The 14,470-nt window shown below is 50.7% G+C and overlaps 3 protein-coding genes across 5 annotated transcripts; 1 reads left to right on the top strand and 2 right to left on the bottom strand.

The window, feature by feature from the left end:
- The first annotated feature begins 683 nt into the window (after positions 1 to 683).
- On the top strand, positions 684 to 13,150 carry LOC117903653 (interference hedgehog). Of its 2 annotated transcripts, XM_034815956.1 has the most exons (8): positions 684 to 833; positions 5,284 to 6,520; positions 6,597 to 6,798; positions 9,883 to 10,629; positions 10,696 to 10,878; positions 10,938 to 11,107; positions 11,455 to 11,784; positions 11,933 to 13,150. In XM_034815956.1, exons 2-8 carry the CDS (start codon positions 5,303 to 5,305, stop codon positions 12,563 to 12,565), a joined length of 3,483 nt encoding a protein of 1,160 aa, XP_034671847.1. In that variant the 5' UTR covers positions 684 to 833; positions 5,284 to 5,302; the 3' UTR covers positions 12,566 to 13,150. The 2 variants fall into 2 exon arrangements, with proteins under 2 accessions (XP_034671847.1, XP_034671848.1); XM_034815957.1 differs by lacking the exon at positions 11,455 to 11,784.
- On the bottom strand, positions 6,829 to 9,442 carry LOC117903655 (regulatory protein zeste). Of its 2 annotated transcripts, XM_034815959.1 has the most exons (4): positions 9,057 to 9,442; positions 8,629 to 9,025; positions 8,021 to 8,547; positions 6,829 to 7,945 (listed from the first exon to the last, which is right to left on the bottom strand). In XM_034815959.1, the coding sequence occupies exons 2-4, from the start codon at positions 8,982 to 8,984 to the stop codon at positions 7,215 to 7,217; spliced, it is 1,614 nt and encodes a 537-aa protein (XP_034671850.1). In that variant the 5' UTR covers positions 8,985 to 9,025; positions 9,057 to 9,442; the 3' UTR covers positions 6,829 to 7,214. The 2 variants fall into 2 exon arrangements, with proteins under 2 accessions (XP_034671850.1, XP_034671849.1); XM_034815958.1 differs by having other exon boundaries at positions 8,629 to 9,442.
- Positions 13,151 to 13,200: 50 nt separating the features above from the next.
- Positions 13,201 to 14,058, bottom strand: LOC117903657 (casein kinase II subunit beta'-like). The gene is made up of 2 exons (XM_034815974.1): positions 13,431 to 14,058; positions 13,201 to 13,365 (listed from the first exon to the last, which is right to left on the bottom strand). Exons 1-2 carry the CDS (start codon positions 13,961 to 13,963, stop codon positions 13,293 to 13,295), a joined length of 606 nt encoding a protein of 201 aa, XP_034671865.1. The 5' UTR covers positions 13,964 to 14,058; the 3' UTR covers positions 13,201 to 13,292.
- Between the last annotated feature and the right edge of the window lie 412 nt (positions 14,059 to 14,470).

Raw genomic sequence — 14,470 nt, 5'->3', positions numbered from 1 at the left:
TTTTAAATGGACAGCGAAACACGAAAGGGGAGTTCTCGGCCCTCAGATTTAGCCCACAAGTATTACCGTGGGTAGTAGGGGTATCGCGGTCAGAGAATTATGATTGATTCCGCATAAATCCTATAATTCCCATAATTAGCTTGCGGACTCATAATCTCTTGAGACATTTTTATGGTGTTTTATTTGAAATAAATGTGATATTATGCTGGTTTTTTCGTTTACCAAACTTATCTAAAAGTAAACAGCAGAATGAATATTTTCTTATTATTATACACATAATGAAGACTTTTGTTAACTTATGTATTGTTGCTTTATTATTCCCTAATATATTTCTCACGCTCTTCCACACTTTTTAACCTTCTTCCGGAGAATTAGGCGTATTGCTTGTACATTTGTCCCACACACTTTCCTGAGTAACCCTACTCTTTTGCTCTCTTCCCTGCCTCTTTCTCTCTCGTACACACATATACATATCTCTCGTTTTTTTATTATATTTTGACTTTTATTTTTAGCCCTCGATATTTATTTTGCGCCTGTCGTCTGGAGCTTTTTTTTGGTGCCACTTTAGGCCTCAATTATTTTGAAATTCATTAAAAGTGTCATCTATTTTCAATATCTTTGGGGGCATGCCTCTTGATATTCGTTTTGATTTCTGACTATTTTTTGTATCTGTTTTCTTTTAGTAAAATGCATTTTTAAAGGGGCATCAAAAGACAGACGCAGAGACCTTCCCGACTGAGTGCGCGAAAGGGATAGTGTGAAAGAGCAACAAAATAAAGAGTGACAAGGAGAGCAGCAGCAGCAGCAGAAGCAGCAACAGCAACAGACAAAAGGTAAGTAAACTGTTAATCTTTAATCCTGGCATCCAGAACCCCAGCGAGGCGCCCACGCAGCAGAGGTCCACCTCCTTCTCCCATGAGAATGGGAGTGGGGGCGTGGGCGTGTGGATCCATGAATCCCATGGTCTTGGAGTAGTTGGACTCTGGATTCCCGCACCCATAAACATAACCATAAGCCATCCACTACTCCGCACACAATCCACAAACTCCATACAAACAAATCGTTTTTTGGGGCCCACGCACTCTCCAGATCCGAGACGACGACGACGACGACGACGACGACTCCTATACGATATCCATGCCATTCCCTTTTCCAGAACATAACTGAACAGAACGAACCCCAAAACAGACACAAGACAGCAACTGAAAAGAGAAACAGGTGGGGCAGCATCATCATCATCATCATGATCATCGTTTCAGTTTTCAGAGGAGTCTTCAGAGTCTCCAGAAAATCCTGTTGGCTCTTCGTGGAATGCAGATTTCGAACTCGTTTACATGCGAGTCGTTTCATCCACCTTTGTCCACCTCATCTCTCTGTGTGCCACATCGCCCTGGCGCCTTTCAAAACCCCTCCCCAACCAACCACTTTTAGGAGAAGGAGAAAGAGGGGAGACCCCTTAGATGCGGACGTGATTCTGGCCCCCTTTGCCCTTACTTGGGCAACGATCGCTTTGTGAAAGTATCCTTATGTGTCTGCGAATGGATGTTCAAGTGCAAAAGATGTTTCCGATTTGTTGAATATCTCTCCGACTGAATGCTAAAAGTCTAAAAATGTCCCCGAATGATTTGCAAGTGTTGCATATGCTTCCGATCGGAGTTCCAAGTGCCAAATTGAATTCCAAGTGCAAAATTGATTTCCAAATGGATTTCCAAGTGTTAAATATGTTTCGGAGTGGATGTACCAGTATTAAAGATGCCTCCGAATGGATGTCCATTAGATATGCTTTCGATTAAGAAGTTTTGGAGTTAAGTCCCCATATGGGGCCCATGGTGGGACCCTTCCAGCGCTCCTGCTTCCCTCTCTCTCTCTTTTTGTCTGTCTCTCTGTCTATCTATTTCTGTGTGCTAGTGTGTGTGTGTGTGCTCGAGTGCTTTGGCATCTTGTTTTGGGCTCTGGTTCCGGTCGCGGGGCTCAAAAGAAGATTTCAGCTGCTGCTTCTGATGCTGCGGCAAAACAGGTTCCATTCCCAAAGAATTTTCGCCATCTTCGTGTGTGTGTCTGTACAGTGAAGACCAAGAAGAGCAGACAGCAGGAATCGTTTCCGATTGCAATCCAAAATAAAAGACCAACTTCATTCCATCCTTGCATAGTTTTCCATTCAGAAATTACGCGCAGAGACAAAAACCCTTTTGCACGTTCCTCTCTTTACTTTGGTTCGCTGTAGTTATCTTTCACTATCCCCAACGTTGGGCTGATTGGGGGGGGTGGGTGGTGAGGGGTCCATACATAGTTCGTGATTTTTCTATTGCTCCTTTTCTGCCAGCAAACTGTTGCTGCTGCTGCTGCTGAATCTTTAATGATCATAATAATGATGGAGTATGAGGCATAGGAATGGGTATGGGTATGGGTATGATCATAATGATGAACCTTCATTCTTTCTTCTGTTTCCCAGGTTTTATTGAACTCTCTTCTGCTGTGTGCTCTCAGTTCCCAGTTCTCAGTTCTTGGCTCTCGTCTCTCGGTTCTGTGTGTAAGTACAACTTGTAGCAGGTGTTACGTGTTTTACAAGCTGTTAACTGCCGCTGCTAATGGCCAAAAAGCAGTCGCCCAGTCGAAAGTGGAAGTAGAAATCCCTGAGAAAGATGAACCAACAACAGAGAACACACACACACTTCCCTCCCCATATGGAGATGGTCGTTGGTAGATGTTGGATGTGGTATTCCAACCACTATGTGGCGCTGTCGTTACGCCTCGCATTTATTTAATTAACTTCACACAGAAAGAGGCTTCGCTGTCCCTTCATTCAAATTCAATTGTGGCGCCGCACCGCCTCCCATTTCAGTCTTTTCGGCATCGTCTTTCGGCTCTACGCTCTCTTCTAACTCTTTTTATGCTAATTCCCAACAACAACAAAATAAACGAATGAACAAACAAAACACACACACACACACACACGCCGTGGGGAAACCTCTCTTTGGAACACACAAAACTTCTTCTCGATGTATTTATTTGCCATCAAATTAATGTTTTCTCTTGTATATTTCTTAGTTTGATTAATAACTCGATTTGGTCACACATTTCGTATGTCTAAGTTTTGCCATGAATGCTCCACGAATGACATGAATACGTCGCCAAATGAGTGAGCAACGACAACAACAAAGGGGGAGTGAACAAATGTGTGTGTTCATGCCTCTGTTTTTATTTTTATTTTTCGGTTGTTAATCGAATTAACTTTGTAAAGCAACAAACAAACAACCAATTAATGTGCTGCTGCTGCCACACAATAGAGTTGGACAGTCGCATGAGGCATGAGGCATAAAATAGTTGGCGGCCTCTCAAGATCATGTTCCATATTTGGCCAAAACGGTGAATAAATGTTGCAACATCTGCTTGCAAACATGTTGCCACAGTACAGTGGAAAACACACGAATCCAGAACAGCCTGAAATATGTTCGAGAAAGTAGTTCAGCTAATCGATTTGTTTGCATATCGATTGGAAATATTACAGAAGGAGCAACAGTCGAACAGCAACATCTCTTTTGTCATCCAATAAGAGGTTTCTCTCTCTCTCCCATTACCATTCTTTGAGCCACATTTCACAGATAGTGTCACAGTTTTGGCAACTTGTTTGCTACTTTGCCTGCCTGATGCGACCGAGGGGCGCTGCTGCATGTTCCTCTATAAACATTTATGCTTTTGGCACTCGTAAGCACAAACCATTCAAGTCCTCATCTATGAACGACTTCAAGCCATAGAACTCATAGAATCAATCAAGGGGTATAACATCTGCGATACTTTGCCATTTTCTGTTGGTTTTTCTTTGATGAAGGAGTACCTTAAGCCCCTCGACTGCCCCTCGAATGGTTTTTGCTGCTGCTGCTGCTGTTGTTGGGCCCAGGAATGCGCATTAATTTTGCAACACACGCAACAGCAACATCAACAGCAACGGGGCAGGGCAACAACAAGAGCAACATGGTAGTGCATGGGGCAGAAACCTGCGTCAATTTCGCGCTTTACTTTTGTTGTCAGATGTTTTAAATCAGCGCGTCCCCGGTCCGTCCGTCCAATATGTCTCTCGAGCGGGTTTTGAGCTCTGGGGTCTTGGGTCTGGCAGCTCGGGGATCGGTCTGGGGGTCTGGGGGTCTGGGCTGGGCGCTGTGTAGGCAGTCCGGTTTGCTCCTTGCGTTAACAAGTGGAGCCGCGGCCAGAGCCACAGCCACAACTGAGGCAACTGAAGCCAACCAACCAACCAATGTCTGTGTTGTCTGTGGCAACATCGAACGCGGCGGCAGCTGCACGCGCCTCGCGGACCCCAATAATGACTATCAAATGGGAGCCGCGTTGCGCGATTTATGTGCGTCAAGAGGCTGTTGGAGTATGGGGACAGGACTGTGTGGAGCAGGCTCTGTCTGCCACAAGGGGGCGGGGGGGCAGGTGTGGTAAGGGGCAGGAATGAAGAGGATACTCTCGTACCTAACGACTGGGGCGGCCGTTTTCTTGGAATTCCGCGCGCGCTTTTGTGTTGTGGCATCGTTTAAATTTCAAATCGAGACCCAAACTGTCGCTCGGCTCCAACTTGTTCTTGCAACCTGGAACCTGGAACCCTGAATGCACTCCTCCTGGCTCTGGCAGGGGCAGTGGCAGTGGCAGTGGTAGGGGCAGGAGCTGAGGCAGCAGCTCATAATAATGACACGCCATTAACAATCTGCTGGTGGGGACGTCGACGACGACGGCGACGAGTCCTTGGCAGTCCAGTTTAAATGGCACATTGCTGGGGCAACCGACTGCTTCCGTTGCCACGCCCCACTGTCCACTCACCAGTCACCGGCTGCTGCTGCTGCTTGGGCTGCTGCTGTTGCAGGTACAGTAGGGCCCAAGATATGCCATATGTCTGAGGGTTTTTTTAAGGGTTCTGCTCTGGCCATCGCAATGGCTATGGCATTCCACGCGTCTGTCAAATATTTGCAGAGATGCGAGAGAGTCAGTTGGTAATGGAGTCATCCATCAGATATATGCACGGGCATGGGCATGGGCACGGGCATGGGCAAGGGCATGGTTGCTTCTGCAAAAAAAAACAGATTCGATGCAGATTCCTATTATCAGAGGGAAGTTTTTAATGTCTCGGAGTAGAATTAGAGCTTAAGCTATAAGAAACGAATCACAAAATTCAGACATGCATCAAAATCGTTTGCTGCTAAGCTGCGCTGTAAGAGAGCATCTAAAATTGAAGCTCCCATTCTCTGCTGACATTCAATTAAGTTCGTTCCTTTTATATAATTTCAGAGTCGTGGAAGGCAAAGCCATGGCTCGCCTGGTGACCCTCAGCCTGGCCCTGAGCCTCATTCTCAGCCGGGCTCTTAGTAGCAGCACCTCCTCCTCATCGTCACCCACAACGCTGGGTGTGTATATCGAACGGGCACCCGAGTCGGCGGTGGCACCCAAGGGCGATGAGGTGGTGTTCGAGTGTGAGATGAACCTGAAGCCGGATCGCCTAGAGTGGCGCTTCCGGGAGAATGGCTCCGTGGCGTACCGCTATCTACGGCCCGGCGGCGGCTACAATGTGACGAACAGCAACGAGGAGCGCACCTGGAAGCTGAGGATCTACGTGAGTCCCCAGACGGTGGGCGACTACCAGTGTGTCGCCTGGTACGGCCCAGGGGCGCTGGCCTCCACGCCCGCTCGGCTCACCCTCGTCTCCATATCGATCGACAATCCCAATGGCTACAGCCGCGCCCATGCGGTACGCTGGAGCGTGGCGCCGCGCAACTGTGTTCTCATTCGATGCGGCACTGTTACCTCCAGTCCGCCGGCCATCTGGAGCTTCTACCGGAACGGGCAGAAGCTGCCGCAGACGGAGATGCTGATTTCGGGCGCGGGCGGGGCCCTGGTCCTGAGCTCCGTGGGTGCCAAGGATGCGGGCAACTACACGTGCGCGGCCACCAATGCCATCACGGGTGTGGAGGTGCGCCTGCCGCAGGTCATTGATCTTCGGGTGGACTACACAGACCGCACGCAGCCCTACTTCCTGCAGCAGCCGGCGAGCCAGTTACAGGCACGTCCCGGGGAGACCATCGTCCTGGAGTGTCCCGGCGTGGGCTCTCCCCGGCCAGAGGCCGTCTGGAGCAGTCCCAATCTGCCGAGCATCAACCACAATCGCAGTCGAGTGCTCGCCTACGGTCTGCAGATCACCGACGTGCGGCCAGAGGATCAGGGCTCCTATGTGTGCCGCCTGGACAATGGCATAGCGCCCGTGCGCGTACACATGATCAAGCTGCAGGTGCTGGAGCGTCCCAGCATACTGCGCGGCCCAGCGGCCACGCTTACCACCGAGGGCGATTCCCTGACCCTCGAATGCTCGGCCACGGGCAATCCCCAGCCGGAGATCTACTGGCTGCTCAACGGCGAGGATGCGAGCAGCGACAACGAGACGCTGGCCGAGAACCGCAGCCTGCTCATCCATCACGTGCAGAAGCGGCATGCCGGGGTGGTGCAGTGCTTTGCCCGGAATACCCTGGGAGAGGTAAGCAGCAGAGCGAGCAGCCATCTCCCTCCCAGACACTCTCTAATCCCCATACTCTCGCCCCTCCACCACACAGATCAGCGAGGGGAATATGCTGCGTGTGACTCCGCTGCAGATCAGTGGCGAGGACTACCAGACTCTGGGCAATGTGCCGATGCGTTCGTCGCACGATTCTTCCAGTGGCGGATCTTCATCTGGTTCGGGCTCGGGCTCTGGCTCCTCATCGTCCTCTGGTGGTGGATCCCGCAACAAGGGCAAGCGAAAGTACAATCGTTTGGGTAAGTCAATGATTGAATGATTGAATTGTGTTGCATCGTGGATTGCGAATGGCCACGCCCATTCTGTATTTTTCATGTGTGCGATAGATCATTGCGCTGTACATTCAAGTGATGGCTGCTTAATCGATAGTTGGCTGGCCAGACGGTCGATTGTCGCTGGCCAGCCCCCTCCCAACCCCCCTTTCGAACATTCCTCTTAACTACTAGCGGGACATTTAGACGAACAAATAGTGAAAACTTACAGACTAGAAACCCCCGATAAAACGATCCATATACTCCTCATCGTACTCCTCGTCCTCATCCTCATGCTCATGCTCATGCGGGTACTCCTCCTCATCCTCATCGTCCATGCTCTGTTCTGCGCGCTCTTCCTCTGTAGCTGCTGCTCCCACATTGGCATCCCCCAGAAGATCATCTCATGAGCTGCTGGTCTTGCGCAGCTGCTCCTCCTCCTTCTGCAGAATGCGTATCTTCATCTTGAGCTCCTCGACGCGCAGCCGGTGCACCTCTCGCATATACTTGAGCTCATCCTGGGCCTTGTTCAGCTCGATGCGCTTCTTTTCGGTGGTCAATTGCTGCTCCTTGCACCGCAGCTCAGCCTCCCGCACCTTGAAGTAGTTCATCCGCTCCTCGTAGCTATCCCCAGCCGCCGATCCACCAGTCCCGACGCCGCAACTCGATCCATTGCGGCCGGGACTGCCTGCATTGGGTATCGTGGCAGTTGCCACAGGCACTGCCGTGGCCGCCGTCACCGTGGGCATGGCGCTGAATGTAAAGGTGGGCGTACCGCCAGTCAGCTGCATCTTTACAGCCTGCTGCTGCTGCTGTTGCTGCTGCTGTTGCGCCTGCTGTTGCTGCTGCTGCTGAACGACAACGGCTGCCGCCTGCTGCTGCTGCTGGTGATGCACTGCAACCGCCAAATGCTGCTGCTGGGCGGCCGCCATCTGCTGGGCCTGTGCCAACTGCTGGGCCTGTGCCTGGGCCTGGGCCTGCGCCTGAGCCTGTTGCTGCTGCTGGGCCTGGTACTGGGCGAGCGTGATCTGCTGGGGCTTGATCTCGCTGATGATCTGCTGGTTGTAGCCACCAGCCGTGATGGTGGCCATGGTATGCTGTTGCGCCTGCGTGGGTATCGTATGGATCTGTGTGGCTGCAAAACAGAAAGGAGAAGGGAGCATCTATAGTATCTGTTAGGAGCATGCCGATGGGCGGTCTGTGGTTCTACCTGTTGCTTCTGAGGGATGCTTGATCTGCAGTATGATCTCCTCGCGCGGTCGCGCCGTCTTAAAGTGCAGCAAATCGTTGAGGGTGAGCTTCTCCGCACTGATCTGATCCACATTGATCTGGTGGGTGTTGAGCATATTGGCATTGACGGCAGCCACCGCCGCCGCTGCGGCACTTTGCATCTTTTGCATCTCGACGGCTGCCGTTTGTTGCTGCTGTGCCTGGGCTTGGGCCTGAGCCTCCGCCTCGGCCTGCGCGTGCGCTTGCTGCTGCTGCTGCTGCACCTCTATGGGATCCTCCTCGATGTCATCGCTGACATCGTTGGCGTCCATTTCGATTTCATCGAACGTGTCGCCCTGCGCATTGGGCTCCGATTCATCGGGGCTGATGACGAAATCGGGTTCCACCTTGACCGCGACAGTGCGCTGTTGTTTGGCCACTCGGCCGCTGCCAGCGCCATTTCCGCCGCCGCCGCCACCACCACTATAGGCGGAGGAGCTCTCGCGATACGGATACTGTTTGCGGAGCCTAAAAGAGAAAGAGTGATCGATTCGGATTAGACATGTCTTGGAGAAGGATTTACTCCACCCAAGGGAGAGGGTGACCCACCTCGAGTTGAGCCAGAATTTCTGGATCTGCTTGATGTTTCGCATGGCACTGACATGCGGATGAGAATTGAAGTCGCGCACGATCTTGTCCCAGGTCTCGCGGACGGAGTACTTGTTGCGTTGTTTCTTTCTGTGCTTGATGTCGATGACATCCTCATGAAGGTGGAAGAGCGTGTAGAGGACCTCCTTCTCCTCGGGTGTGAAGCGCGGCGTGAGGGGTAGATGTGTTTTATTCGAGCCACCGTTGCCGCCCGATGCGTTGGTGCTGCCATTGCCGCCATTGTCACCGGCAGAGCTGCCGCCGCCGTTCGCTGAACCCCCACCCCCTCCTGCGGCACTGTCCACCGCTGCAGACATTCCACTTCTTCTTCCCGCCGTTTGTTTTGAGTGGGTTGGCGTCCGACGTCTCGATTTCGGTCTCGGTCTCCGATTCAGACTCGGACTCGGTTTCCGAGTTCGACTCTTGCTCGAAAATCAATTGCACTCGTTTTCCTTATACACACGAAAAATGCTCACACGCACACGCTAAACACGCACACACACACACAGGTGGCAGCGTCTGTGTGGCTGCTGAGTGTATATTTGTGAGTCGTTTTTTCACTCGTCTTTCGTCTGTCTTTGCACTGTTTCGATGTTGCTATTGCACTTAATATATCTACACTTCTTCGTACGATGTACGCTAATTAGCTAAAGACAAATCACATTACACATTGGGGCGGCGCGCATCGCTTTAATTTATTGCATGCGATTTTTTCCCCCGAATTTCCGCGCAATTGTTGTCGAACGGACTTGCAGACGATTTTATCCAGTGTGACCGCTGACTTGTCGATAAAATATACCGCATGACCCTCGAAAATATACCGAAAGATACCTTCTCAATTTCAAAATATACTGTAAATATACCGAATCTTATATTATTTTGCTCGAATTTAATTTTCCATGTGATATAAACAGCTAATTAGAAACCCTCCAAGATGATCTTAAACACGAACGATAAGACTTTCTGAAAATTACCTGTCTTATACATTAAACGATTTTGATAAATTCTCGATATCAACATTTCGAACGGACAAACAGCGGCAATTTTAACTCAATTCGGAGTCATGCAAAATCATCGACATGGTAGATGTTAGCAATCGAATACTGTCGTGACTGGCAACCCTAGATGGGCGCAAAAAGTGTGACCATTACGTTTTAAGAGTGTTTCTTCTTCAAATGAAATGAAAATAATAATAAATATGGATATCCATTGCAGACATGGTGCCACCGTCACGACCCAACGTGACCCGTTTGGCCGACGATGCCGTCATGCTGCGCTGGAACGTGCCGCGCAACGACGGCCTCGCCATCAACTTCTTCAAGGTGCAGTATCGTATGCTCGGCGACAGCTTCCGCAAGATTCCACGCGAGAACTGGCAGACCACGAACGAGAACATACCCTACGGCTACTGGAAGCCAATGCGCGGACGCGACCGCCATGACCGCGAACGAGAACGGGACCGGGACCAACAGCTGCATGAAACAGCTGTCGGACCCAAGAACTTCACGTCGTCGGTGACGGGACTGCGACCGGATCGGTATTACCGCTTCCGCATCGTGGCCGTATACTCGAACAACGACAACAAGGAGGGCAACACCTCGCTCAAGTTCTTCCTGGAGCGAGGCGTGGCCAAATCGAATCTGCCGGTGCCCGATCTGCGCGACGTGGAGCCCTACTCGGAGTCTGCCGTTTTGCTGCACTGGACCCTGCAGGCTGCAGCTGCCAGTGCCACTGCAACAGCCGCTGGCTCCGCAGCCGACGGCAGCATCGATGGCTACTATGCCTACTACAGGCCCACTGACTCTGCGGGCGAGTACCTCAAGGCGACTGTAGATGGCGGCCATACGCGCCGTTTCAAGATCGATATGCTCCGTCCGGGCACCGCCTACGAGTTCAAGCTGCAGACATTCAATGCCCATGCGGCCTCGGAGTTCAGTGCCATCCGTCAGGCGCGGACCAAGAGTGAGTATTGCGCTCGCCACTCCTTTTTTGGGTCAGTCCTTTTCATTGATTTCTCTTCTCTTGCAGAGCTAAATGAGCCGACAGCCTCGCCCACAACGCCCCTGATGGTGCCCGCTAACCAGGGCAAGCCGTCGCAGAGCTCCATTTACCCGGTGATTGCCGGTGCCGCCGGCGGGGGACTGCTACTGCTGATTGCCACTGTTGTCGCCTGCCTGTGCCTGCGTCGTCGCAAGAGTTCCCAGCCAGAGGGTGAGTCCCGCCGTTTAATCAAGCGATTTTGTCAGTATTTAATCTGATTTCGCCCGCAGATGAGAACAAGCCGCAATTGGATCATATACAAGCGGACTTTGTTACCTCCGCCGTGCTGGGGGTGGGCGGACACCACAAGAGTGGCGGGGATGTGCGACGCCTCAATGGCGTTATTCCTCGCATGAATATCACACCAAATCCGCTGGCGCAGGACGCTGCCTCCGACAAGGTGAGTATCTCCAAAGGAGAGTCTCCATTCTACCCTTTCATTTGGCTTCACATCTGAAATCTGTTTGGAAAAAACAAAACACGCAAAACTTTTCGCTGGTTGGTTGGTCAAAATTACAAAAGAAAACAACGACAAAAAAAAAACACAAAATTTTGGATTTGGAAGCGTGCCCCTAGTCTATTCCTGTCTCTGTCTGACTCGCTTGTGCCACTGCGCCACTGTGCTCTCTGTCTCTGTCTATTTCCTGCTCTCTCTCTCTTTTGGCTGCTTCTGGGCTGTCTGTATTCTGTCTGTCATCTGTGTTCTGTGTGTTCCCCCATCGCCAAACTCTGCGTCCAATGTTCTAGAACCGCAACGTCATGGAGCTGCGCTTCATGCCGCCTCTGGCCAATGGCCATGGCAATGGCAATGGGATCCACTGCAACGGCCCTGAGGAGGTTGGCGAAGAAGAGGATGCCCTCCAAGCAGTGGCCTCATCCTCCTGCGAGACATTGGAGGCTTGCGATGGCATCAGCCAGCAGCAACAACAGCAGCAGCAAGAACCATCGATGGACGCTCCCAGCAAGCCGCTGCCGCCGCTGCCCAAGAAATCCACAGCCGTCGGCACTGCCACCACAGCCACTGCAAGTGCAGGTGCTGGTGCTGGTTCTGGTTCAAGCTCTGGCAAGCCAGTAAACGTAAATACCAACCCAACCATGTTGAGATTGTTTTTTTGTCCATGATGTCATCCATTCGCCCAGCATTCGCTCAGCAAAAGCAGCAACCGGATCACCCCAGTCGAACCCCTACTCATCCATTGATTCTCTCTTTTATTATCCCATTTAGGGCAACGCTGGCGTTGTGGCAGCCATGCACCAGAGCGGGCTGCACCATGCCCAGCCGTATCATCCGCCCGGCACGCCCACGATGCTGCACAAACGCCTCGACTATCACCAGCAGCAGCAGCAGCCGCCGCCAGTGCCACCACACGCTTCCTACTACCAACAGCAACAGCAGGCGCCCATTCATCATCCTGGGGTCTGCGGTCCCTCGCCCATGCTGGAGCGCAGTGTGCGTGGACTTCAGCAGCAGCAGCAGCAGCACCAACAGTCGTCGTATGGAGGTGGATTCCCAGAGGATGGGACTCCCACACCCTCGCGTATACCCTCGCTGCGGCGACAGAGACGCGCCTCGGGCAGCCAGCACAACAGCCACAGCAATCTCAATCTGAGCCACCATCAGCATCACAACAACATCAACATCAACAACAACAACAATAACAACAACAACCTGCCGCCACACCACCAGCACCTGCACCATCATCAGGGGCACCAGGGTCTGGTCGGCATACCGATTGTGCCCGGCAGTCCGCGCGTCCAACGCTCGCCAATGCCCAGCCGTGCGATGATCAAGCGAACGCGTCTCGGCAGCCACACGGACAACATCTCGTCGGGCAGTCTCAACAGTATTGAGGTGTAGGTGGAGGAGCACACAGTGGAAGAAGCACCAGCAGAAGCCTAAGGACACGAGACACTAGACACGAGTTTTAGCATTAGCGACATTTATATCATATTTATAATGTGTATTATTACGTTTACCATTACGACCACTACGACCCAGGCCTGCAAATTATTCTATATATTTTTTTTTTTGTTTCTTGTTAATCTCCTTGGCCCCTGATAGTCAGTAGAAATATTCTATTTAGTTTGTATTTTTTTTTGTTCGGTCATTGATGGATGCTTCTACCCCATGGGGGCTTTTAATGCATCTTCCTCTCGCGTAGGATAGCGTAGGATTAGTGTTATTTATTGATTGACTCGAATTAGTTCATTAAGGCAAGCGACTATCCTAGCGCTGACTCGCAGTAGTCGCACACACAGTAAATTGTAACTAATTTTATCTACTGCACTATCGTGCATAATCGTATAATCCATTCACACACACACCACATCCATCCATCCATCCATCCAGCACGCATCCTATTCTAGCTGTAAGATCATCCATTGAAAGATAGACAAACCACACAGACGGGTTTTTGTAAGAGAAATAAACACAAGTATCAAAACTATTGCATGTTTCGAATGTGGGATTTTAATTTTAAGTTTTATGTTCCATTCGAATGAGAGCAGAGAGTGGAGAGAGAGTCGCAGGGGAGCACAATCGATTGTAGACCATCAATGTATGGTTAGGGCAGGGCGCTGTACACTTAATTATCAGCTTCCTCATGGTCAGAGGACTCAGAGCCGAATGCCTGGGGATGAATCTTGAAGCCAAACAGGCTGCGTATGGAATCCAAAGGGTACATTAATAAAGAATTGATAAATAGACAATAGCGGGAACCGACCTGGGCACATACTTGGCCTTGGAGCGCTTGGGTCGTGCCCATGGCTTGGCCATGAATAGCATTTGGGGAAAGTTGCGGCCAAAGTAGGCGCCGTCGACCTTGGTGTAGCAAGCAGATTTTGGTATGTAGACCTCATTGCACTTGGGGCAGTAGAGACGCACCTTCTCGTTGCCAGGTATGTCGCACATGCCAATGGGAAGAACTTTCTGACGAGTGCATAAGGCGCGTGGACATGTGCCAAAGACGCCTTTTTCGAACTTCTTGTACATCAGTTCGATGCCGTCATCTGTGAGAATGAATTTGGCGTGGATACGCCCGTAGAGCTTCGCGTCCTCTATATCACATTTGCTTCCAGCTTCGGACTCGGACTCGTTGAGGATCACAGCGAGGCTCCTCTGATAATTCTCGCCCTCCAGGAATAAGAGATTGAACTTGTCTCTCATGAACTCCTCGTCCACCTCTACGAAAAACTTCTTTTCGTATTGCTTGCAAAACGTACGAACCCAATTGGACTTGGGTACCAATTCTTCCATTTTTGCACGAATATTCGGAAATCAAATTGGGGAACACGATTCAACGTCAACTGTAGCTTGACTTTTGGTTTGTGTAGCCTAGTTGTTGACTGTTTCCAGCAGGCCTACTTGATGACCTTTGACTTGTTCGCGTTTGGATGGGCGCCCTGGCATTTTCAAATGAAATTTCAACGCCAACTTGGACAACGCTTTCATGGTCTTCGTTGTCTAGACTCTAGACTCTAGGAGTCATTTTTAAAGCATTTTCCACTAAATAAAATGCATTTAACCCCCTGTGTTTATTTCTCCGCTCGGAAACAACCTCACATATTTCTGTCCATCACGGTTGACGTACATCTCCCATTCTTTCGATGTAAGTAAAACAATCGCTAATGGCTCTGGATTCCCGTCGGCTGGCAGAGATGGAAATGGGAAATTACGAATAAGGTACACAAATATTAAGAGAGAAATAATGTGCGATACGCGTGTCGGTGTTTGTTTCTTTTTTTTGTAATTTAATTTAATTTA

This window comes from Drosophila subobscura, chromosome A (genome assembly GCF_008121235.1).
Source record: "Drosophila subobscura isolate 14011-0131.10 chromosome A, UCBerk_Dsub_1.0, whole genome shotgun sequence".
In the NCBI taxonomy this organism is placed as follows: Eukaryota; Metazoa; Arthropoda; class Insecta; order Diptera; family Drosophilidae; genus Drosophila; species Drosophila subobscura.
The sequence above is the reverse complement of the archived record's forward strand: the minus strand, read 5'-3'. Positions and strand labels throughout refer to the sequence as shown.

What these genes read in the sequence shown, in the direction of transcription:
- LOC117903653 (XM_034815956.1), top strand. Translation starts at nt 5,303, where the DNA reads ATGGCTCGCCTGGTGACCCTCAGCCTGGCCCTGAGCCTCATTCTCAGC. An exon ending in CAAGAGTTCCCAGCCAGAGG is followed by an intron (nt 10,879 to 10,937) that starts GTGAGTCCCGCC and finishes TTTCGCCCGCAG; the next exon opens with ATGAGAACAAGCCGCAATTG. An exon ending in AGGACGCTGCCTCCGACAAG is followed by an intron (nt 11,108 to 11,454) that starts GTGAGTATCTCC and finishes CCAATGTTCTAG; the next exon opens with AACCGCAACGTCATGGAGCT.
- LOC117903655 (XM_034815958.1), bottom strand. Translation starts at nt 8,984, where the DNA reads ATGTCTGCAGCGGTGGACAGTGCCGCAGGAGGGGGTGGGGGTTCAGCG. An exon ending in AAATTCTGGCTCAACTCGAG is followed by an intron (nt 8,548 to 8,628) that starts GTGGGTCACCCT and finishes TTTCTCTTTTAG; the next exon opens with GCTCCGCAAACAGTATCCGT. An exon ending in GCATCCCTCAGAAGCAACAG is followed by an intron (nt 7,946 to 8,020) that starts GTAGAACCACAG and finishes TCTGTTTTGCAG; the next exon opens with CCACACAGATCCATACGATA.
- LOC117903657 (XM_034815974.1), bottom strand. Translation starts at nt 13,963, where the DNA reads ATGGAAGAATTGGTACCCAAGTCCAATTGGGTTCGTACGTTTTGCAAG. An exon ending in AAGGCCAAGTATGTGCCCAG is followed by an intron (nt 13,366 to 13,430) that starts GTCGGTTCCCGC and finishes TTCCATACGCAG; the next exon opens with CCTGTTTGGCTTCAAGATTC.